At 34.1% G+C, this 25589-nt stretch overlaps 1 protein-coding gene across 5 annotated transcripts in view; it reads right to left on the minus strand.

The window, feature by feature from the left end:
- The window catches only part of LOC129907895 (thioredoxin domain-containing protein 11), a 164356-nt gene extending 140636 nt beyond the window's left edge, over positions 1 to 23720 (minus strand). For 3 of the 5 annotated variants that reach the window (XM_055984380.1, XM_055984381.1, XM_055984379.1), the window contains exons 1-2: positions 23247 to 23719; positions 22988 to 23198 (exon numbers count right to left, since the gene is read on the minus strand). In XM_055984380.1, coding sequence (XP_055840355.1) covers positions 22988 to 23198; positions 23247 to 23566 — 531 coding nt within the window. In that variant the 5' untranslated portion in view covers positions 23567 to 23719. Of the gene's footprint in view, positions 1 to 22987; positions 23199 to 23246 lie in introns of all 5 variants that reach the window. The other 2 variants (XM_055984382.1, XM_055984383.1) reach the window with 2 other exon arrangements.
- Between the last annotated feature and the right edge of the window lie 1869 nt (positions 23721 to 25589).

Genomic DNA, 25589 nt, shown 5'->3' on the forward strand with positions numbered 1-25589 from the left:
AGTGAAAACTTTTCTGGAGCATGAAGAGCTTTGGAATTGCGTTCTTGGTACTGAAACCGACGCCAAGAAACTAAACAAGGCGAAATCAAAAATTATTTTATTGGTGGATCCAGTAAATTATGTGCACATCAGGAGTGCAAAAACTGCAAAAGAAGTCTGGGATGCTTTGGAAAAAGCATTTTTGGACTCTGGTCTAAGTCGAAAGGTTGGACTGTTAAGAACGTTAATTACAACAACGTTAGAGAAATCTGCATCTGTGGAGGAGTATGTCGACAAAATAGTCTCTACAGCTCACAAACTTCGGGGAATTGGAATGGATATTTCCGAACTTTGGGTTGGAACTCTTTTACTGGCAGGCTTACCAGAAAAGTTTACTCCAATGATAATGGGATTAGAAAGTTCTGGTTTGGAAATAACTGGAGATTCTGTGAAGACGAAATTACTTCAAGACGTTGAATATGACAAAATTTCGAATGACGCCAATTCAGCTTTGCTTGGTGGGACGAAAAACAAGAACTCAAAATTGAAGCGTAGTACCAAATCCGTTCGTTGTTTTTCTTGCAACAAATTTGGTCACTACTCAAGAGATTGTCCTAAAGGAAAATGCCATTCAAATTCGGTTTTGTGCACTTCATTTGCTGCCAAAAGCTTTAATCGAAATGAGTGGTACATCGATTCTGGTGCGTCGTCACATATGACTTCAAATGACGAAGATCTTGAAAACGTTAGGGCTCCGTCAAGAAATCAAGTTATAATTGCCAATAACACTCATCTTGAAGTCAAAGCAATGGGCGATTTATCAATGAACCTGGTCATTGGAAAGCAAATTCGAACAGTTGTTGTCAAAGACGTGTTGTTTGTTCCAGAACTTTGTACTAACTTGTTGTCTGTAAGTCAGATGATATCAAACGGCAACACAGTAAAGTTTAGTTCCGATGGTTGTGATATCTTTAACAACAGAGGTGATGTCATAGGAAGAGCAAACCGAGAAGGTAATATGTACCGGCTTAACCTTCAACCTGAAGAAGCCAGCTTTATGTCATCAACCGAAAATAGTTTTGACTTGTGGCATCGTCGTATGGGACACATAAACGAAGACAGTCTGAAAAGATTACGAGACCTGGCGAGCGGAATAGAGTTTTCTGATAAGGTGGAACAAAAATGCATTGTGTGTATCAAGGGCAAACAATCAAGACTTCCATTTAAAACTTCTACAAACCGTTCAACAACTGTCCTGAATATCATCCATTCAGATTTATGTGGGCCTATGTCAACAAACTCTCTCGGAGGTGCAAGATATTTCCTCACGTTCGTAGATGACCTGTCCAAGTATGTCTTTGTTTATTTCCTCAAGTCAAAAGATGAAGTTTTCGAAAAATTTAAGAACTTCATGGCTTTTGTGGAGAATCAAACAGGAAAGACAATAAAAATTCTGCGAACAGACAATGGCCGTGAATTTTGCAACAAAGAAATGAGAAAATGTTTGGAAGGCAAAGGGATAAGACATCAAACGACAACCCCTTACACACCGGAACAGAATGGCGTCGCTGAACGGATGAATCGAACAATTGTAGAGCGTGCTAGGTGCTTATTGTTCGATGCGTCATTGCCAAAAGCATTGTGGGCCGAAGCCGTTTCAACATCTGTTTATCTGATAAATAGATCTCCCAATCGAAGCCTTCCAAACAAGACTCCTTTTGAATTGTGGTCAGGTGCTAAACCAGATATGAGCCATATTAGAGTATTTGGTTCTCAAGCAATGACACATATTCCAAAAGAAAAAAGAAAGAAGTTTGATTCGAAGAGTGAAGAACTAGTTTTTGTGGGATATTGTGAAGATACGAAGGGTTACAGGTTACTTCGAATGGGCACCAAAACGATCGTTAAGTCTCGAGATGTCATCTTTATTGAAAATAGAAAAGAACGTCAAGGTAAATATCTAACTAACCAACATATTGTTTTGCTCCCAGATCCGGAAGTTTTAACAACAGAAGAAGGTAATGAATCAGAAAAAAACATTGAAGAGTTATCTTCAGGGAGTGAAATGTTTTTTGGTTTTCCCGAATTTCCCCTGGAAAGTACTAATGAAGATATGAACTTGAATACCTCCGATTCTACTAACGAAGATCAAGAAATGAACTTAAATACCTCCGATTCTTTCGAAGATTGCTCCGATTCTTTTGAAGGTCCGTTAGATGAAGTTCGAAGATCTACACGTGTTAGAAAAGAAACTGTTTTCTATCCGAACCCCGTTACCTACATGTCAGCAGATGCACAATCTTTCGATGATCCGAATAGTGTTCGTGAACTTGAAGAAAGATCTGATGCTGAGGTTTGGAAACAAGCAATGAAAGAAGAGTATAATGCCCTAATCAACAACAAAACTTGGATCTTATGCGATCTCCCAGATAATAAAAAGGCATTGAATTGCAAGTGGGTGTTTAAGTCGAAGAGAAATGTCAAAGGTGATATTGAACGTTACAAGGCTCGACTTGTCATAAAAGGCTGTTCTCAGAAACTGGGAATAGATTATGAAGAAACTTTTTCTCCAGTAGTGCGGTATGGCACGATACGATATCTTCTCAGTTTGGCAGCAAAATATGACCTGGAAATAACACAGATGGATGCAGTTACAGCTTTTTTGCAAGGCGATTTAAAAGATGAAATTTATATGATCCAACCAGAAGGTTTTGCAAAGGGAAATAAAGTTTGTAAATTGAAAAAATCTTTATACGGACTAAAACAAGCTAGCCGTATATGGAATCAAAAGCTTGACAAGGGACTTAAAGAAATTGGGCTAAAGAGATCTGAAGTGGATCAATGTGTATACTACAAGATTGATGAATCAAGAAGAATATACGTTGCAATCTATGTGGATGACTTGATCATTTTTAGTAATGATAAGAAATTGGAAACTGCTTTAAGAACAGCTCTTTTAGAAAAATTTCACATGAAAGATATTGGTAAGGCAAAGTTTGTCTTAGGTATGCGTATAACACAAGAAAAAGGAAAAGTCACACTTGACCAAGAACAGCACATCCATGATATGCTTACAAAATTCAACATGGTGGATTGCAATGCCGTCTCTACTCCTATGGATCCTGGTCAGAAGCTTGTTAAATGTGATACAAACGATGAGCAGTTGACAAACGTTCCTTATCGAGAAGCTGTAGGCAGTTTGTTATATATATCACAAGTCTCAAGACCCGATATATCCTTTGCAATCAACAATGTTAGTCGATTTTGCAATAACCCGACGAAATCACATTGGGAAGCAGTTAAACGGATATTTCGATATCTGAAAGGCACAATGGATTTCAAACTGATTTACAAGCAAGATTTAAAATCAACTATTCAAGGGTTTTGCGATGCAGATTGGGCTTCAGATGTGAATGACAGACGTTCAGTAAGTGGCAATCTGTTTTTAGACCAAAGTGGTGCTATAACTTGGGCCACAAGAAGACAACCTACTGTTGCTCTTTCTACGACCGAAGCCGAATATATGTCGCTTAGTAATGGAACTCAAGAAGCTCTGTGGTTCAAGCAACTGAAGGAGGAACCTGACGAAAAAGTGCTATCCCCTATAATTTTATATTGCGATAACAAAAGTGCTCTCAGTCTAGCATCTGCAAACACTTTTCATGCTAGAACCAAGCACATAGATGTTCGACATCATTTCATTCGTCAACATATTGAAGACCAATCAATTAAATTACTTCATGTTTCATCACAAGAAATGAAAGCAGATGCTCTCACAAAAGCCGTCACTAAGGACAGTTTAAACAAATTTTTAGAAGCTGTAGGTCTTGGCAAGCATTAATTTTAGTGGGAGTGTTGAAATTTACTTGTTGTAAATTACTTTGTTAAAATTAATATAGCTTTCATTTCGTTTTGAGTTTTCAGATTTTATAAAAATAAATGTTTATTCCTAATTCTGATTTCAAATGAAATACTATTCTTTTTAATTCTCCGAAGAGATCTAAAATAACTTCCATTATTTCAATAATTTTATTTTTAAAGGTTTCTAGGTGGTAGGCACCTACTTACTTCTATTGGACTTAACAATTATATTAAAGTGATTTAGAAGATACATATTCAAATTTTATTAATTATTTTCACCTATTTAAGTAGACCAAATGAATACATAGTTGTACCAATAGGTGTTCAAAATAATTTGTGGGACAATACACAACCATAATTTTCCTAAATTATTGATTAAAAGGCGCTGACGCTTCTCTCCAAAAACAACAAGTTATGTTGCGAGGCCAGAGGAGCGGAGGAGGTGTAGGTAGGTCGGTAAGGTAGGAAATAGGATGAGGTAGGAAATTGGAAAAGGAAGTGTTTGGAAAAGAAAGGAAGGAATGTTAAGTTCCAAGGGACGTGGCCTGCTTGCGATGCACGGCATAAGCTCGACGGATGGGGGGGATCTTTCCCCCGAAACTTAACCTCACCTGCAAACAAAAACATAAATCAGGCCGAGAACAAAAATCGAAAGAAAACCGTTTTTGAAAGATGTGGCCTATACCCTCCCAACCATGAAAATCCGCGGGCATGTTTGGATTCCCCCATTAACTCATGTCACTGCCAATTCATCGTCTATGATGTGGAATACTTTTGCCTTTTAGTTCTAGTATCCATAGATACATAGGACATCTTAGGGCTAATTATAAAGGTTTAACGGCCAATTTCTTCACATAAGTCCTAAGTCAGCTTAGTACCCGGTCTAGCTAGGTCAGGTCCTAGCACTAGTACTCGGTCCTAAGGAAAAGTTAGGACCCGAGCATTTCTTCACATATATAGGACCTGATCTAAGTTCAAAACGCAGTTCTAAGAATTAATACGTATAAAACTGGTCTAACTGTCATTCTGGCAATATTTTGATGTTTAAAATATTTTATTTTGACATTTTAGCAGACTAAACCAAATTAAAAATATAAAAAATTAATGAAATTATCATTAAAATAATTTTTAATTTTTAAAATATTGTGAAGATTGAAAAAAAGCCAACAAGAACAACAGAAGATAAAAATTTAATTAAGAACTATCACAATCAAGACTGAAGAGAATGTCTGCATCTTGTACAAAAGTGTCGGCAAGACTGGTAACTAGTTCACCAACGAATATAGGTTAATTCAAAAGCCTGGGGAAGTCGCCGCGCCGACCGAAAAAAAAAATAAGTAATAAAAAAGACAGTTTGCGATGCGGATGTTTGTTCATAATGTAAATTCATATCTAAATAAAAATAACTTTTTGAAAAACTGAAGCTTTATTGTTTTGGTGCAGTTTTTTTAAAGCTGTCATAGGATGAATAGGATGAATAGAATGAATATAAGTTTGAGCATAATCTCCAATACTATTTGTAAATAGAATCCTTTTACAAATACATTTTGTGTTGGGAATTGGAAGATGGATGTCGGACAGCAATCACGAATTCCAAAACGTCTGGTTCAATAAAACCTGTCCTCTGCCCGTGAAATGGTACCGATAGCTGATATTTTGAGTGAATATTGTATGCAGGTGACTGCATTTATATTTTCATTAACCATGGTTTTCCTATCAGAAATGGAAATTCTACTGCAGGGGCAAAGATTTTTTTCATAATTATTTATTCAAAAATTGCTTTGCTATTGCAATTTTTTTGGCCAGATGAACGTATTTGTCGTCATTATTCATGAATTATATCCAATGCAAAAAATCGGTTATTATGATTTTGGTAAATAAAAAAATCATTAAAATCAACAAAAACGCACTTGTCAAGTGCAACAACACCCAAGAAATTAAGAAATCTGCAAGATATCTCTTAAAAATAGTTAAATCCATTACTTTGATTGAAGTACTAACCGCTAGACTACCGATTTCGAGGTCCTAACAAATACCGAGTCCTAACTAATACTCGGTACCAATTTGACAGTACTAAGGCTTAGGACTTTTGTGAAGAAATCACTTGTTACCGATTTGAGTACTAACGATTGGTATAATAACCGGGTACCAGCCGATTTTGAGGACCTAGCTAGGACCGAGTCCTAACTAGCACTCGGTCCTAAATTGACAGTTTTAGGACCTAGTACTTGGGTGAAGAAATGAGTTGATACCGATTTGAGTACTAACTTTAGGACTAGGACCGGTACTAGCGCTAGGACTCTGTGAAGAAATCGGCCGTAAGGTGTCCGTAACAAACCAACTGACTCGGAAGCCTGTTCCACAGCAACGAGGACGTTAGCAGGAGCACCGGTAACTTAATTTTTAATGAAGAACGTGGGGAAGTTAACCCACCCCAAATGAGTCGGGCAATAAACTTAAGTTGCAATTTGTATCTGTTGGTGAGTTTTAATTTCAATATACTTTTATTCTTATAGAATGTATTCAACGTGAGGTTGTAGATAAGAGGTCATTGACCTTCGTAGCTTTATCCATAGTGGAATTATTTTGCATTTGATATTTTATCCTTACTATACCCTGTACTTTGGGACATTTTCGAACTTTATTCTATATGGATCTTTGGTGTTGAAATATTGAATGAAAAGAACTTTTAAGTTTGCTTTGGCTATGATGGATAGTAGTAAAGCTATATAAATAAAATATTTTTTTCTAATCTACTATCACAGGCTGTAATATAAGTACGGGTTTTAAAATAAATATGAATAAATAAATAATAAATAGTTCCTCTACGCAAAATATCACAGATTGGAAGCATACTAGGTATAAATAATTTGTATTAGGTATACTATTTTTTTCAAGCTTGGATCGACGGACATTGACATAGATATTGCACAGGGTTAAGATTTAATCTTCTTATCACAAGGTTTTACTTTTTACTACTGTTTTAGGTCTTTTGCGTGTAATATACCTAATTTCTTTCCGGACAAGTTGTCAATTTCGTACATAGAGTTGCCTATCGGTCTAACTATTCTACATTTTATAAATTTTGGACAAAGTTTCGAATTTAAGTTTTTAGATGAGTCGCTGAGAATAAAGTTACGTTTGTATACTTCTTGGCCTGGTATAAATCGTTCATTGCGAGATCGAAGGTTGTATGTTTTAGCACTTTTTTCGTTGGCTTTGATCAAACTTTCTTTAATTTTGTCTCTCACGCATTGCAAACGTAGTTTTCGGGCCAAGATAAACAACTCATTATCTTCTACCATTTTTAACTTTCATAGCAACTCCCATGCGTCATCATGTTTGTCCCAAAGAGCGCGAAGTAGGGAGATACGCCGATGGATGAATGTATGGAACTTCTCAGAGCCTCTGCGATGTTACTCCTGTTCACATCCCAACCTCACTGATCTTGTTTCAAATAGGAACGAATCGCAGCTAATAAGGTTCTATTCACCCTCTCGGATGCATTTGATTGCGGGGAATAGTTGGCGGTTCTCAAATGCCGTATGTCATACTTTTCTAAAAGGTTTTGAAAATCTTTTGACACAAATTGCTTGTTGTTGCCTGAGTGGATGACCTGTGGAACGCCAAAAGCGTTAAATATCTCATCACGCATGAATTTAATGACATTATTTGTATTTGCCGATCTTAAAGGCTTAAGGAAAACTAATTTTGAAAAATGATCAAGGACTACAAATATGTACGCATTACCAAGTCTTGATCTCGGGTACGGTCCTAAGAAATCAATATACAATTTTTGAAAAGGCCTATCGGGAACATAACTAGTGGTAATCGGGGGACGAAGTATTTAGTGGTTGGCTTTGCTTTGCTTGCACACGGAACAATTTGACACAAAATTTCTAACCTGGACCGTCATGTTTGGCCAGTAAAAATACTGTGTAAGCCGATAAAGGACTTTTGCAACGCCACCATGGGCGGCTTGCGGATGGGCCTTGGAAATCAAATCTTCGGTCATTTCGGCTGGGATCCATAGTCTCCAGCTATTTTCAAAATAATCTCCCTCGTAACTGATTGGATGGAACCGTTTATATACATATCCGTCTTCTATTTTCAAATCAGGTAATTGTTCTTGGTGGTCATTTATTGCTCTTATTAACTCCTTATGCTGGTCTGATTGGAATTCTTCAGATTCTATATCAATCATGGGTGCTACTTCTTTAATATCCAAACTATCCAGATGTACCCGAGGAAGAGTGTCAAGCACTACATTTAAAGATCTTTTTCAGTGCTCTATGTCGAAGGTCTTTCATTGACATAAGCCATTTCAAGCTGGCATGGTCGGTGATAATAGAAAAATCCATATCCTCGACATAGGGCCGGAATCTTTTAACTGCCATCACCGCAGCCATGCACTCTTTCTCGGTCACGCTGTAGTTACGCTGACATGAATTACGTTTTTTGGAGAAATATGAAGTCGGGTGTTCGTCACCAACATCCGTTCTTTGAAACAACACCGCACCTATCCCTGAGTCAGATGCATCGCACTGAATATAGAACTTTTTTGAAAAGTCGGGTCGCACAAGCACTGGTGAACTTGCTAAAGATTTCTTTAGTTCTTCGAAAGCTACTATTGTTTCTTCGGTCATCCGAAACTTTGCATTTTTCCGTTTTAGAGTATCGGTTAAAGGAGCGGTTAGGGTTGAAAAAATTCTTAATAAATCGTCTATACCATCCGGCAAGGCCTAATAGACGGCGAACTTGCCGAGAATTTTTGGGTAATGGAAAATCTACTACGGCTTCTACTTTAGCCGGGTCAGTCTTTACCATCCCACCACCAACTATGAAGCCTAAATATTTTAATTCTTTAAAACAAAATTTCGACTTCTTTCAGTTGATGGTGAGATTCGCCTTTCTCAAACATTCAGCTACTTCACCTAAAAGTGCAGTATGAGTATCGAAATCGGGACTAACTATGAGCAAATCATCTAAATACACGAAAACGCGTTCCCGGAGTCGTGCAGGAATCACCTTGTCCATTAAACGGCATAACCTTTGGGCAGCATTACACAGTCCAAAGGGCATGACCGTAAACTGGTACAAGGATCTCCCCGATACCGCAAACGCAGTTTTCTCCCTACTCTCCTTCTCAAGCGGTATTTGCCAGAATGCTTCTTTTAAATCCACACTACTGATGTAGTATGTATCAGATAGACGACTGAGAAGCCCTTCGATGTGAGGAAGTGGATTAGCATCTTTTTTGGTTAACGCATTTACTTAACGCGAATCGAAGTAAAAACGGTGTTTTATGCTCCCGTCCTCCGCTGTTTTCTTGATAAGTACAACGGGTGAGCACCAAGGGCTCTCACTTTCCTCAATCACGCCGAGCTCCATTATTCTGTCTATCTCTTGATATAAAACTGTTTGTACCGCAGGAAAAAGAGGGTAGTGACGCTGCTTGACCGGAACCGCATCTCCGGTATCGATCACATGCTCCATCAGTGATGTTTTACCTAGACCGTGGCGGTCATAATCCAAAAATTTATCTTTGACTGATTTTAACTTTTTCTGCGCATTCTTTACTTCGCCGGGTTCCTCAGGAATGGAAATGGAACTAACTACTGTTGGGGCTATCTCCAAAAGTCGACACCTAAATACAATTGGTCTAAATTGGGGACTAAATAAAAAGTAATTTCTTGGTTATTGTTTTTGTAGATAACTTCTGTTTTGACTTTACCAATTATTGTCTGACCTTTACCGTCAGCTGTTTTAAGCTCTGATTTATAAGGGGTTATTTTCAATTGTAATTGATCAACTAATAACATGCAATTTTTACCTAAAATACTAACGCTGGCCCCACTATCCAGTAATCCTAAAATTTCTCTTCCCATTATAGTTATTTTAGCATAAGGTCTGAGGTCATTGCTTGTATCTACTACCGTAGACAAAATCTTATTTTTAATTTCTTTTCTTAGTTTGAAACGTTCGCGCGTTCTTAAAATTCTTTTTGAAATATTTTCATCCTTGGTATTATTAAAAATCCTATCCCTATCTAAATTATATTCTTTAACCCTAATGTGAAAAGGCTTCAAACGCGTGAGCTTTTCATTGTTTGTAACGTCTTTTGTAACTTTCTCATTCTCGCTTCTTTTTAAATGTTCGTAATATTTTTTCCTAATTCTTCTCCAGGTCCTCTTGGGTTGTCTGTGTTGAACACGAACACAACTGATGTCGTGTTCCTCGGACGGTTTTCCGGATGACAATTGGAACATTTCGGTGCAATAACTCCTTCTTGACCACACCCATAACAGACAATGTTTTTGTTTGATGACTTGTAGTCTTTTTGAGCTGCTCTCGCCTCGCCGAAATCTCTATTTCCTTTTGGTTTAAACCCTGTATATTGATATGCCGCCAAATTCTCTAGCGGACCATTAAAATTTTCCTCAAAATAAGATATTTCGTTTGCATTGTATCGGGTTGGTGGTCAATTATGCTTTTGAGCATCTCGCCCTCTAAAATTTATTACTCCTTCAGCATCCTTACAAATGAACCTCAACTGATCGATCGAGTAAATGGCTTGTGGATACACAAGACCACTTATTCGATCGTTTAAGTTTCTTTTTAGTACTCGTACTAATTCAAGCTTGGAAATTGGTACTCTGAGTTGGGATTTGAGCTTATTGATAGCGTTAAAATAATCTTCGCTGTTTTCCCAAGTACCTTGCCTCCGGTGCATTATGTCCCACATCACTTCCAAATCGGTTTTTGGGTTTCGGAACTGACGCAATAATGCTTCACGCAACATGGACCAATCAAAATTGAAATTTGCTTTTTGAAAGCGCCAGTACCAATCATCGGCACTACTCTTGGGTACAAGAAGAAAAGGGAAGTCTCGAATGATTTCAGCCCATGAGCAGTTGTACTGACGTTGTTTAGTCTCTACTCGAAAGATGAAATCTTCCACCGTGAGTCAGGTTTGCCATCAAACTTTATTACCCATTTATCCACCTTGATAGGTACCCTATAAGAAGGATAATTAGGCTGTCTATACCACTCATCGGGAGGATTTCCGGTTTGCTGATATAAGTTAGCCAACGACGGTTGGGGTGCGCTATACGCTTGTGTATTGCCGTTCACTGGCTGACCGAAGTCATTTCCAAAATTATGGCTTTGAGTTACTAATGGTTCTTGCCTAGTTGGAACGTTTGAAATCACCTGGTTGTTTTTTATTAGCTTTGGCTTAACTTTATTAGAGCTAGACTTTGGCATTCGTTGTTCAGTGGGAGGTGCCTCTCGAACCGCATGATTAATGTCGGCAAGAAACTCAACAAAATGTTTCTTAACCTCTACTTTTAATGATTCTGAAATCTCACTTATCATAGAGCTGGTATATGAATCATAGGCTTTAACTACTGCCAGATTAATAACGGTTCTTAATTCGGCTGGTATATTTAGATTTTTTGTTACCAACTCATCTTCGCGATTGTCTCTATTGGTAAACTCGCTATCCAAACAAAAAAAAACAAAAACAAAATTTGAAGCCGACCACGCAGAGCAGTGTAACCTTAGTTGAAATGCTTGACTTTATCAAAAAAAAATTTTGTTGAAACAAAATAAAAACAATTTCTCAAAATTAAATTCAGGCTAAGGCTTGAAACCAATATATAAATTTTTCTTTGCAAAGCGCAACAGAAAAAAAATTCAAAAAAAATATAGGTAATTAAAAACTGAAATATATAAATGAAATAAATAATTGAAATAAATAATTGAAATAAATAAATGAAATAAATAAACAAATTAACAAATAAAAAAATATTGAACTTTTTTAATTTTTACCCAAAAGAATATTTTTCCAAAACCAAAAAAAAATAATAACTGTTTCCAGAATTTGATTCGAATTACAGAACTTGAAACAACACCTAATATTAAATAAAGTAACGAAAATAAGTTATATAACTAAGTTATACCACTTATGATTGAAAAAAAACTATCTTTTTCTCACTTGAATACTCTGAAAAAGAAAAAAAAACTAAACGAATGTTTTTTTTTGTATTATTTATAAATATATATTTTTTTTTTATTTTGTTGAAAACCCAACACCAAAAAAAACAGAAACTTTGAAACTAAAACTAACAAAACTTAACTGCTTACAATTCACAAGCAGATACTTAAATCTTAAAACGAATTCAGAATAGTGATTATTCCCTTCACCCTCTTATCCTATAACTTATTACTATTTTATAAAATCTATCTATTACACGGTGTTACAAAAATGAGGTTTCAAAATATACGCAGGCGGAGACCTATCAGGTTTTGTAGAGCTAGTCGCACTGATCACGAAACGGTATTTGAAAATCCCCTAACACCCCCAAAATCTAGAGTTACGGGCAAAAAACGGTTTTTTTGGACCTTCACCCATTGAAAAAATTCTAGCTTCGACAATTTTTTACCCATTTTCGATTTGTTTACAGTTTCTGATAGAAGATAAATATACCTTTTCAACAATGTATAAAACATGTAACTCGGTTAAACCACTTAGAATTTATAAGCTGTCAAAGTTCAAAAATTCCATTTTTTTCGTCATTTGCCCAACTTCGGCATCAATTTAAAGTATATGTTTTCAAAACAACATGCCATTTAAAAAATATATTCTCAAACTATATTATTTGTCAATCAATCGAGGTATTTTTTATGACTTCGGCATCAATTTAAAGTATATGTTTTCAAAACAACATGCCATTTAAAAAATATATTCTGAAACTATATCTATTTGTCAATCAATCGAGGTATTTTTTATGAAAATCACTGGCTTAGAAAAAAAAATTTTTGATTTCAACCCAAATACAGAAATTCGAACTTTTAGGTATAGAACAAAAATGTTGTTTCGGCACGTAGTAGGATAACTTGGGTGCCAGGATTTGATAACGGGTTTTTGTAGAGGAGCTCAACACAAACATTTTTTTCTTTGGGAGGGGGGTCTATCTCCTCCCGTTTAGGTGGGAGGGGCATTTTTCTAAAAAAAAATTATCAAAATAAAAAAAAAATTATTAAAAAACAACGGCAACACTTACAGTAATAAATGATACCATTTCCGAAAGGAAAAATTGAAATTTTGGTTCTAATTTTTAAATCAATATAATATAACCAATAGTTTTTGAAATAATCGATTTCATAGTTAAAAATAGGTGAAAAAAAAATTTTTTAAACTCATTTCATACTATTTTTGTCCAGACTGTGAATTTTAGTAAAAAAATTACTCACACAGAAAACTGCCTCAATTGATTCCTTAAAGAACAGTGAAAACTATATGTTTCAATAGGCGTGTTTTTTTGGCATTTCTATCCGTAGTAGGATTTCCAAAAAATCAACACTGGACAAAAATTTATATGCACGCACTAAAAGAAAGGAAAACGTAAACTTACACCCCTAATTAAAATTCTATCCGCAGCTTGGTTTAGCTTCTATTTCTATCGGCAACTGCGTGTTGTTTTTGTAATGCATGTAAACGGCAACTGCGGATATGGATAGAAATGCCAAAAAAACACAGCTTATGGGTTCTAGTTTTTGAGAAAATTGAAAAATTATTTTATCAGATTTTTCTTTTTTCAAAATATTTTTTGTTTTTATTTGTTTTTATTTTCCAATTTTCTCAAAAACTAGAAGACATAGAAACATATATTTTTCACTGTTCTTTAAGGAATCAATTGAGGCAGTTTTCTGTGTGATTAATTTTTTTTACTAAAATTCACAGTCTGGACAAAAATAGTATAAAATGAGTTTTAAAAATTTTTTTTCACCTATTTTTAACTTTGAAATCGATTATTTCAAAAACTATTGGTTATATTATATTGATTTAAAAATTAGAACCAAATGTACAATTTTTCCTTTCGGAAATGGTATCATTTTTTTCTGTAAGTGTTGCCGTTGTTTTTTAATATTTTTTTTTTATTTTGATAATTTTTTTTTAGAAAAATGCCCCTCCCACCTAAACGGGAGGAGATAGACCCCCCACCCAAAGAAAAAAATGTTTGTATTGAGCTCCTCTACAAAAACCCGTTATCAAATCCTGGCGCCCAAGTTATCCTACTACGTGCCGAAACAACATTTTTGTTCTATACCTAAAAGTTCGAATTTCTGTATTTGGGTTGAAATCAAAAAAATTTTTTTCTAAGCCAATTTTGAAGTGATTTTCATAAAAAATACCTCGATTCATTGAGAAATAGATATAGTTTCAGAATATATTTTTTAAATAGCATGTTGTTTTGAAAACATATACTTTAAATTGATGCCGAAGTTGCAAATGACGAAAAAAATGGAATTTTTGAACTTTGACAGCTTATAAATTCTAAGTTGTTTAACCGAGTTATATGTTTTATACATTGTTGAAAAGGTATATTTATCTTCTATCAGAAACTGTAAACAAATCGAAAATGGGTAAAAAATTGTCGAAGCTAGAATTTTTTCAATGAGTGAAGGTCCAAAAAAACGTTTTTAGCCCGTAACTCTAGATTTTGGGGGTGTTAGGGGATTTTCAAATACCGTTTCGTAATCAGTGCGACTAGCTCTACAAAACCTGATAGGTCTCCGCCCGCGTATATTTTGAGTGTTACACCGTGTTATCTAAAATAGATAGGTACTTTTATCTTATAGTAAATTTTAAAAAAATTATGTTTTAAGATTTATTTATTTGACTATGTCAAAATCCCAAAATCTAGTGATTCACAAAGTCAACTATAACTGTTATTTTCTAATATGAAGGATAACCAACCTGATTTTAAACAAAAAAAAAAACGTTTTATTCAATTTCAAATTTTTAACTATTTTATATGATCTTGTATTGATCTATTTTTTCTATACTGATTGTATATTCGGGGTTTCGTATCATATCATGTAGGGGTGTAGGAGGCGGTTGTCTTCAAAATAAATTGTTTGCCTGTATACGGAACGGAAGCAAAGGCGTATCTCTCTATCTACCTCGTAGACTGTCACATCCGGTTGGAAAGCAAAAGAAATTTTTTTTTGACGACATAAATACATTACAATGTTCACCTCTGCTGCTGTTAGTGGTTTGGGGATGAAAAGTCGCAATTGGTCGGGCATGCTAAAGAGCTATCCCGAGCAAGGCATACGTTTCACGACCGCCTCACTAGCCTCAACAGGTGAGAACACGACGTTGACTACGTTGTTTAAACCCAAAGATCTGCCGCGATTCAAATAGTACGTATTTAAAGACATGCAGCAATTCGTACTTCCCCAACGCAGTCAATAGTAGACAACATATAATTTAGAACATTCTCACCTCAGTAGTCTCATCCAAAGCAGCGTCGCAAATGATTGGACATTCTTAAGAGCTATTCCCATCATGACATACGTTACGTTGTATGAGTCTACGGAGATAAAAAAGTTCCAAACAGGAACGAAAAACTTGCACTTAAAGTTGGGCGCCATTTTTGTTGCGGGGCAAGAGGAGCGGAGGAGGTGTAGGTAGGTTGGTAAGGTAGGAAATAAGATGAGGTAGGAAATTGGAAAAGGAAGTGTTTGGAAAGGAAAGGAAGGAATGTTAAGTTCCAAGGGACGTGGCCTGCTTGCGATGCACGGCATAAGCTCGCCGGATGGGGGGGATCTTGCCCCTGAAACTTAACCTCACCTGCAAACAAAAACCTAAAGATGTGACAGCAGACGGACTATCATCATCTCAAGGGCACTGCGGATGTTGGTGCAGTGTGGCCTATACCCTCCCAACCATGGATATCCGCGGCCATGTTTGGATTCCCCCATTAACTCATGTCACTGCCAATTCATCGTCTATGGTGTGGAATACTTTTGCCTTTTAGTTTTAGTATACATAGATACATAGGACATCTAAGGGCTAATTATAAAGGTTTAAGGTGCCCGTAACAGTTAGCACGGCAAAGAGAGCAGAATATTAATTTTATTATTTATCTCAATTCGTTAAATACTAACGTGAATATACTTATATTTACGTATATACATAATACTTAGTGCATTCTTTATCGCTAATTAAGTGGTGATTTGGGCTAGTCGCGCACATTCAACTTGATCAAAACCAAATAGTTTAATCACCAGTTGAACAATGATAAACTTCACAAGCAATCAACGAAATAAACCAACGCGTAGGTACACAAAATCTATAACTTAGGGTGCTTTCATAAATGCATGGTTGCGCAAGTCTGACGAATGCAAAGCTTTAATTAATGCAAATGACAAATGTCAGGTGTTCATAAATTAAAAACGCAAATATTTGCAGCGCAAATGTGCAAATGAAAAAATTCCCATGCGCAATGAATTTAAACTTGAAGAAAGAAGGAACTTGACGTAAATCTTAGAATCTTGAAACTTGTTCGTAAATCTTAGAGATTTAGAGGCATCACAGATGCTCGAGCCCCCTCCAAATTCTGAAACGGCTGTTTGGGTTTGTTTGAGTAAGAGCCTTAGCTGACGAGGAGGGTTGTAATAATTTTTTTTTTTTTTTCAGATTTTAGTCCAATTCCGAATTCTTTAGATAATTTTCTTAGTATTTTGACGTCCAATTACATTACCATTAAATTTTTGCAATACTTCTTATGCATTCTCAAAACGCCGTATTTGATCATATATTTACTTTTTTTTAATAATATTTTTCTCAAAGATATTGGTAATAGAAATTTTTGATATCTCAAAATCTAAGTGGTCAACAGGTTTCTTTAAGAAAATTGCAGTTTGCGCTTCCGATTTGGATTAAAGAGCAACATATTACGAAAAACATATATAGTTCCAATTAAACATCAAAATGAATTTCATTCAAATTAGTTTTTGAGAATTTCACGTTCTGCATTTCACTTTTTGCGTATTCACTTACCGAAAGTGAAATAGGTGTTCTGCATTTTTTAACTCATTTAGATTTTCTAATCGAATTCAATTCACTTTGTTTCTGTTCGTGAATTTGGGGGCCTTTTTCAATGAATCTGCAATTGCAGTAATTTCAATAGAAACAAAATAAAAATGGAAGATCCTTCAGTTTTGACAATTAGAAGCAATTTCGAAGTTTTCAAAACCGATCGAAATGAAGAATATTGATATTTCATTTCACGTGAAATTGAAAAGTGATTTGAATTCACTTTCGTTCGAATTGCAGAACATGGCCGCATATAACGAAAATATTTGTGAGTTTAGCCCAAAAACTTTTGACGTGAAAGGAATAAATCTGTAAACAGTTTTGGATTCAGTACATGACAAAGTTCGAACGAAATAAGAGTTTTTTTTAAGGATGACTCAACTCCTTGCTGTTTAAACTGTTTGGGACACAAGAACCTTGAAAAAAAAACTAGGTACCTACTCTGAATGTGAAAGGAGGGGACAGTAGTACGAATCTGTCTAGAGCAGTATAATGCTACTTTACCACTTTCAGTAGCGCAGCACAGCGTTTAACTCTCGATGAAAGATTAATAAAAAGAAATGAAATTTTTTTCGCACATTTACCCTCTAAAAAATGTTTGAAAAATTTTCCAGCCCCCTCCAACATTTTCTGGATACGCCACTGATGTATGGGGGATCTCTTCTGTCGAAAATATGGATGAGAGGAAAATATTGACTACATTTTTGTTCTCTCTTGCACTAATGCAAAATTGCTCAACTATCTAGTTGAAAGTGCGCGCTGTTAAATACGATTCAGTACGACACAAACTAAAAATCTGATTTGGCTCAGCCGTTTAATTTGTGATAAAACACAAATCGTTTATTTGATCAAACCGACAACCAAATAGTTTCTGCATGTGCGCGGGGTCCCATACAAGACCGTGTATTTCATTTATTCAACCAAACAGTTGAGTGACTAAAAGTTGAATGTGCGCCACTAGCTTTAAGGTAAGCAGAGCAATTTCCAGAAAATGCCCAAAAACTGTACCTTAAAAATTGTTTTCGTTATTTTCGAAAAAAATTATTTGAAAATTATCTTGAATTTTACAAAATCTCAGAAAATGGTGTAGGTACTTTATTTAAATTATTCGAGCACTTAATTATTCAAGACTATTTTTTTGTTGAAAATTTTGATATTTTTGAGAAAAAAAAATCAAGTTAGCAGAACATTTGTTCTGTAAGGAAATAGGAAAAATCTTTTTTATTAGAAAATTCATCAGAAAATGGGGTATTTAATTAAAATTAATGCAATAATGTAGTATTCAAAATGATTTCCAAATGATTTTAAAAATGTAGAAAAAAAGATTTTTTTTTTAATTAGTAATTGAAAACTATTATTCTAAAACCTATTTTTAGACTAAAATTTAAAGACATACACATCCCGGGTAGTTGCAATGCACCGCTACCAGGTCGAAGATGATAAATTACACTCTTTGAAAATACCCGAAATAATCAATTTCATGAAAGGAATTAGGTTAGAGGAGAAGCTATGTATAAAATGAGGTATTAACTCATATAGCTTAAAAGGGGGGGGGGGGGGGTACAATAGATATTATTATAGGTCGCAGTACATCTTACACCCGAAATATCAATCAATCAATCAAATACATTTTCTTGTTTTTGTTAAGTGGTTGAGCACTTAATTTAACTTTGGGATACTGACTACCAGTTAATTTCACTAAAAGATGGAATAACAAAAATTATTTTCTGCTCGTATATTTACATATATTTAATCAATTAAAATGAAAAAAAATTCGCTTTTAAAATGGGAACTTCTATGTGGCAGCCTTATTTTAAAAGAAATATTGTCACATGATTAATTTTATCAAAATCTTTGTATAGTTTAATATTTTCATTTCTGACAGGTTCAAGCCCAAATGGGAACTTCTATGTGGCAGCCTTATTTTAAAAGAAATATTGTCACATGATTAATTTCATCAAAATCTTTGTATAGTTTAATATTTTAATTTGTGACAGGTTCAAGCCCAGACGCATTAAATACAGGTAAAATAGGCATTAAAAAAAAAATTGTTACACTCATGAAACCTGGCAAAAAGTTTGCTTTTGGGACAAAAAAGTCTATAAAAAAAAGTTCGGTGGAAGGGTGTTTTTTCACGGACAAGAGGGAGGGGGTGAAGGTCAAAAATATACTGAAAAAAATTGTTTGTCGAATATGATGTGACACTTGTTTACAAGGTATTTTTTGATGCTGAATCTAATGGCATAAAAATAAAGTCAATACCATTGCTCTAAGAAAAGTTATCGCAGATTAAAAACGAGGGTACTTGTTTTTTGACTCAACAGGTAAAATATAACAGAAACCTATGTGAAAAACATGCTGCACTGACAAAATTCCGTATGAAGGCTTAATATAAAGCAGGGACAAAGGATTCATAAAAATATTTTTGGTGAAAGGGTGTTTTTTGGTGGGTTGAGTTTGTGTGTGAGAAAGGTATCATAACAGCTGACTTATATTTTGTTAATTTTTAAAACTAAGTGAAAAGTTTTTGTTTGGTATAAGAATTAAGAATCCATAAAGTGCACAAAAAAAGTTAAATAATCTTAAAGCATTTTTATAGCATAAGCTTGCCAACAACAGAAGAATTTCACATGAAAATGACGGAAAAACAAGCAAACTGAAAATATGACGAGTCTAATAGTGACGATGACAATATCCCCTCGTGAGTGCTAAAATAAGTTAACATTTAAGCAAGCTTCGTTACACACTATTCGATAAAAAAGAAACTTGAGTGAAAATGCATCTTTTCTTTACTTTTGGAACCACAAATCGCAGGTAACATGAGTTACCAAAATAATGTAACGTGAGTTACCTAAATATTTTAAATTTTTTCCTCGAAATATTGAAAAAATGTTTGGTTTTGTCACTCACATTAAAAGCTTGTAATTTTGTATGTATGGAATCTGCATTGAAAACAAATTAAGATTTTTAATTTCAGATAAAAACTTCATACTGTCGGACTCTTAAAATTCGTGTCCGATTTTTGTAACGTGAGTTACCATCAAACTTTTATTTTTCCCAAGCAAATGTTAAAAATAAAGACAATATTTTTAGTTAATTATAAAAGTAATAGTTCTGCTCCATTCATGGATAGTAATTTCTTATCAATTTACATTACAATTGAAAAAAAAAAAATAATTTATGTGTTGGAAATTTTTGTGAATGTAACGTGAGTAACCATGGAATTGTCCTAAGTAAAACTATAAATTTTTTCATGTCAAAGGGTGTTTTTTAGGTGTAGAGAAAATATGGGTATATTTGGAAAAGTGTGCAATACTAGAGTAATACTAGTGGTACTCTAGTGAAATTCAGTAATTATGTTACTTTTGAGATAAAAACACTGTCTATAAAAATATCATCGTTGAAAAGGTGTTTTTTGAGTGTAAACAAAAATGATGGGTCACCCTAATGAAATTTGGTGAAAATATTGAATTTTTTGTTTTCACTCAAAAAAAAACACCCTTTTAACCATGATAATTTTATAGTCACTTTAGATTCTTGTTTCTTATCTTAAAAGTTACATAATTGCTAAATTTCAATAGGGTACCACTAATATTACTCTAGTATTACACACTTTTTCAAATATACCCATATTTTCTTTACTTCTAAAAAAACACCCTTTCACTTAAAAAAAAATTATAGTCTTACATTATTCGTAGTTCCCATGGGAAAGAGAACATATTTAATGAATTTCGTAACGGTAATATTTATACCATTGATTTTATCGGACTTATCGCGGATTTTTCCCTATTTCCCAAAAAACAAACACCCTTTCACCTAAAATTTTTGTATAGACTGTTCGGGTTCTTGGTTTCTGTTATAAATGAACCATTTTTACCAATTTTCATTGGTGTAACAATTTTTTTCTAGTTTTTGTGGTACTAATTCCGAATTTCATCATTTCCTTTAAAAAAACACCCTTGCACTCAAGATAATTTTGTACACTTTATAGATTCTTAATTTCTATACCAACCAAAACATTTACACCAAGTTTAAAAAATTAATAAAATTTAAGTCAGCTGTTATACCTTCCTCACACACAACTTATCCCATCAAAAAACAACCTTTCACCAAAAATAATTTTAAGAACTTTTTGAATCCTTTGTCCCTGCTTTATCTAAAACCTTCATCCCAAATTTTATCAGTGTAGCATGTTTTTCACATGGGTTTCGGTTATATTTTACTTGTTGAAGTCAAAAAACAAACACCCTAGATTTTAATCGGCAATAACTTTTCTTAGAGTAATCGTATTGACTTTATTTTTATGTCATTAGATTCAGCATCAAAAAATACCTTGAAAACGTGTGTCATATGATGATATTCGACAAACAATTTTTTTCAGTATATTTTTGACCTTCACCCCCTCCCCCTTGTCCGCGAAAAAACACCCTTCCACCAAACTTTTTTTTATAGAATTTTTATGTACTTGGTTCTTATCCCAAAAGCAAACTTTTTGCCAAGTTTCATGAGTGTAACAATTTTTTTTTTATTTCTTGATTTTATGTACTATTTTACCTGTACTATTAAACAAAAACAGAAAACTGGATCCAAAACTATCTTGTCATTTTTGAGAAATTAACAAAAAACCAGAACTACTTTTTTCTGAGAAACCTCTTTAGCTTTTGTTTTTACGTGGCTGGACTTGTTGATAAATAAATTTATGAAACATTAACCATTCATCTATTATTTTTTATACAATCAGACTTAAATGATGATACAACAAAGTGACACAGTATTGGATTTACCCTGAATTGGTCAACTTTTTTCATTGATAACACCTGAAAACTTTACTTAGAATTTTTTTTACTATTGTCGTTTTCGATTGGACGTCCAGAAGCGTCCGGAAGCATTTGGAAGTCTTCTGAAACCGTTTTATTGAATTGAAAATGACAGCAAGAACGCTTCTCAGAAGAGAAATTCTCTTCTTGATTTAAAATCAGAATTAAATAAAGAAGCACTAATACATGCTTATTCAAAAGTCAAAATAATCACTCAATGGGTGCGTTCACGTACGCACAGATACCCTATCCAAGATACCTAAGTATCCGATACGTTTGTGAACACGAATCAGCTGTTCTTCAAATCTCCCATAAGATACTCGAGAATCCAGAAATTTTTAGGATACCTTTGGATTTTTTTGCTTGTCAACACATGTTTACGATCAGCTGAGATTTTATATGGGATTACAAAAACACAAAGGTATCCAGATACCCTTGGATCGGTACGTGAACGCACCCAATCACTATTTTTTTGGGTTTTCTTCAAAATTTCTTCTGTAATTAAACAAATAAACGCATTATATACTTACTTAAAATATTCTACAAACCAACTGTCCCATTTATTTGTTGAATAATACCGTTTTTGAAAATAAATGTATAATATTTCGTTTGAAAGAAAACAAATTAATTTATATTTGACATTTAAAATTTCACAGAATGGGCACGTTCAAAGACCTATCGGATAGGCTATCTGGGATACCCGTATCTGGAATATCTTTTTGGACGAAAAGCTATGCAGATAGCTTGCCAAAGCAGCAACAAAAAAATATGAAAAAAGAAAATTGATTCTTTTGAGCAAATTCCTTTTTTTTATTGTTACATAGTACTTGCACAATCGATTTAACTATATTTCTTGCAAATTTATTTTATTTTCAAGCTTAATAGTCGCGCAAAAAGTAATCAAAATTAAAAAAGGCCAAGTGTTTATCAGCTGATCAATCGGATACGTGAGGTATACCAGAAATTCTCGGATACCTTCAGATTATTTTTTGACAGAAAATGGTTCGTTTCTTTGCTAATTTTTAACATTGTTTACAACAACAAAAAGCTATCCGATAGCTTTATGTTAACTGTTTGAACGTGCCCAATAACTACTAACACAAACACAAAAAACAGAATTGAGTGGAAGCGATTTGAACTATTTCATTCCATTTAAGAATGAGTAAATCCTTGAGTGAAACCAATCGAAAACGACATATGCCTGCGGCGCCCGCCACCCAAGGATTCTAGCTTTATATTCGAACTTCAAGCAATTTTTTTTTTTCAAGGACAGCAGCGGATTTGATTTTGATAACTCTGAGTTCCGCGATCTGACAAAATACCAAGAGTTGTTCAGGGTGCGTTCAGAGCGAACATCGAACACAGAGGAAATAACTCTGGTTAAAAAAGGAGGTACAAAAAACGCTTGACGAGCCCACCCATGTTTTTGAATATTTACCTCTCCGCTATATACATTAGCAACGGATGTATATACTTTCTTTGCAAGTAAGCTTTCTGCACACCAAGGAGCATAAAAGTATATAAGTGACAGCTCCGATGCTGCTACTTTCGATTGGACATCAACCAAATTACCATAAGGCCATTCTTGGACTATTGAATCTGAGAAAAATATAGGTTTAGGAGATTTTGTTCCACCTATCACTGGCTCTCTAGAAAAAAGTTGTTAGAATCACAAAAGTTTGATAAAGCATACTTACTTGTTAAGCAAAGTTGCATACGTGGTAAGAATAAGGGCAATAAAGCCCAAGCATTCCCTACTATATTGAAGAAGCATAGTAAATTTAAATTTCCAGAATAGTTTCTTAGCCTTAATTATTTTTTTTGAATATTTTTTATGTGATACCGAATTACAATTCGGCGTAATCGGATTGGGGATAAAACATTTTGTTTTTCCAATACCACATACAGAACCGGGTTGATTGTGACTTTTCACAATGTGTTTAGTAAGAGTATCTGTAGATGGAGGTTCGTCGTTTTCACGGCCAATTGTACATTCAATTTCTTTAATTGTTTCCATTTACACAACGATAGAGATCAGTTTTATCACATTTTCAGAATAAATATTCAAAATTTATTAATCCAATAACTTAGTTTTTTTTTGTTTTGATAAATATTTAGGTAATGTAACCGAATATTGTTTTTATTGGGCTTTTAAGCCAAACGTCAGTGACGAAGAAAAAAAATAAAACAGAAAAAAAACTTTGACATTTCAATTCTGAGGAAAAGTCTTAAGGCTTGGCCACACCGGAGGGTACGCGGTAGAGGTACAGGTAACGGTACGGGTATTTGTATGGAAAAAATTCCAAACTGACACATCAACGTTCGGGTGTGGAATTTTTTTAATACAAATATCGTTGCCGCTACCCGTACCGCTGCCGCGTACCCTCCGGTGTGGCCAAGCCTTTAGACATAGAATAAAATTATAACTACATTGGCTCAAAAAGTGAAAAAGTACAAAAGTAAAAATTTTCAAATGCATTTTTGTGTAGTTTTTCGGGCTGGAAAATTAAAACTAATGATGCAGAAAGCTTATTTTTTGGTCTAAAAAACAATTTGTATACTCTTTTTCACAAAAAAATTGCGCTAGCGAGAAAAAAAATATTTTCACTTTTGTACTTTTTCAAAAAGTGGTGTATGTAGTTAAGCCTTAAGTCTTAGAATAAAGGCTTAACTACATTGGCTCAAAAAGTGAAAAAGTACAAAAGTGAAAATTTTCAAATTCATTTTTGCATAGTTTTTCGGGCTGGAAAATTAAAACAAATTATGCAGAAAGCTTATTTTTTGGTCTATAAAATAATTTGTATACTCTTTTTCATAAAACAATTGCACAAGCCAGAAAAAAAATATTTTCACTTTTGTACTTTACTAAATGGCAAAATACTAGCAGCCATATTTATAAAAGAATCTTAAAGGTTGTTTAACTTTAAACCACCTCTAAATAGGTCTTAAGTACAAAATGTGTATTTATAAAGAATTTACACATTTAAGCAACGTTGCTTAACGATTGCTTAACTTAAACGCCATTCACCACGTTTAGAGCTTGCTTAGAGCCATTTTAAAAATGATTTGACCACATATGAATTATTATTAAGATCGTGAGCTCAGTATCATGCTATTAATTTATCTAGGGTTTTGATGTGAAGACTACATTTTGTTTTGAAATTAAATTATTCCCTAAAAGGAGCTTGTATTTTAAATTGAAACTAAAGAATTGAAAAATATTAATAAAAAAGAATTAGAATGGTTAGTAAAAATCAACTCCCTCTTTTGGCTTTGATCTGCGTATTTTATTGAGGAACCCGACGACGTAAGCAGTATCATCGTCAACGAACTAATCAGTGTTTTTATTTGCAGTCAAATTTATGAATAGGTATTTGTTTACAAATACATACGTACAAAATGTCAAAAACCACGTGATGTTTCTAAAATGTAGTAGTATTTTGTACTAGATTAGTTAATTTCCCCTCATTTTTTGACACTACTATCGTTTAGTTAATCATCTGTGGGAAATCAATTATAAATCCATATTTAAGCAACGTTGCTTAAAGGCGAATTAAATATTTAAGCAAGCTTAACTAAACAACCATTCAGAACCAATTTAAGCAAATCTAATAAATACGGCTATAGGGTTCTCAATGGTTGTTTAGTTAAGCTTGCTTAAATATTTAATTCGCCTTTAAGCAACTTTGCTTAAATTTGGATTTATAATTGATTTCCCACAGATGATTAACTAAACGATAGTAGTGTCAAAAAATGAGGGGAAATTAACTAATCTAGTACAAAATACTACTACATTTTAGAAACATCACGTGGTTTTTGACATTTTGTAAGTATGTATTTGTAAACAAATACCTATTCATAAATTTGACTGCAAATAAAAACACTGATTAGTTCGTTGACGATGATTTTGCTTACGTCGTCGGGTTCCTCAATAAAATACGCAGATCAAAGCCAAAAGAGGGAGTTGATTTTTACTAACCATTTTAATTCTTTTTTACTAATATTTTTCAATTCTTTAGTTTCAATTTAAAATACAAGCT

This window comes from Episyrphus balteatus, chromosome 1 (genome assembly GCF_945859705.1).
Source record: "Episyrphus balteatus chromosome 1, idEpiBalt1.1, whole genome shotgun sequence".
Classification (NCBI taxonomy): Eukaryota; Metazoa; Arthropoda; class Insecta; order Diptera; family Syrphidae; genus Episyrphus; species Episyrphus balteatus.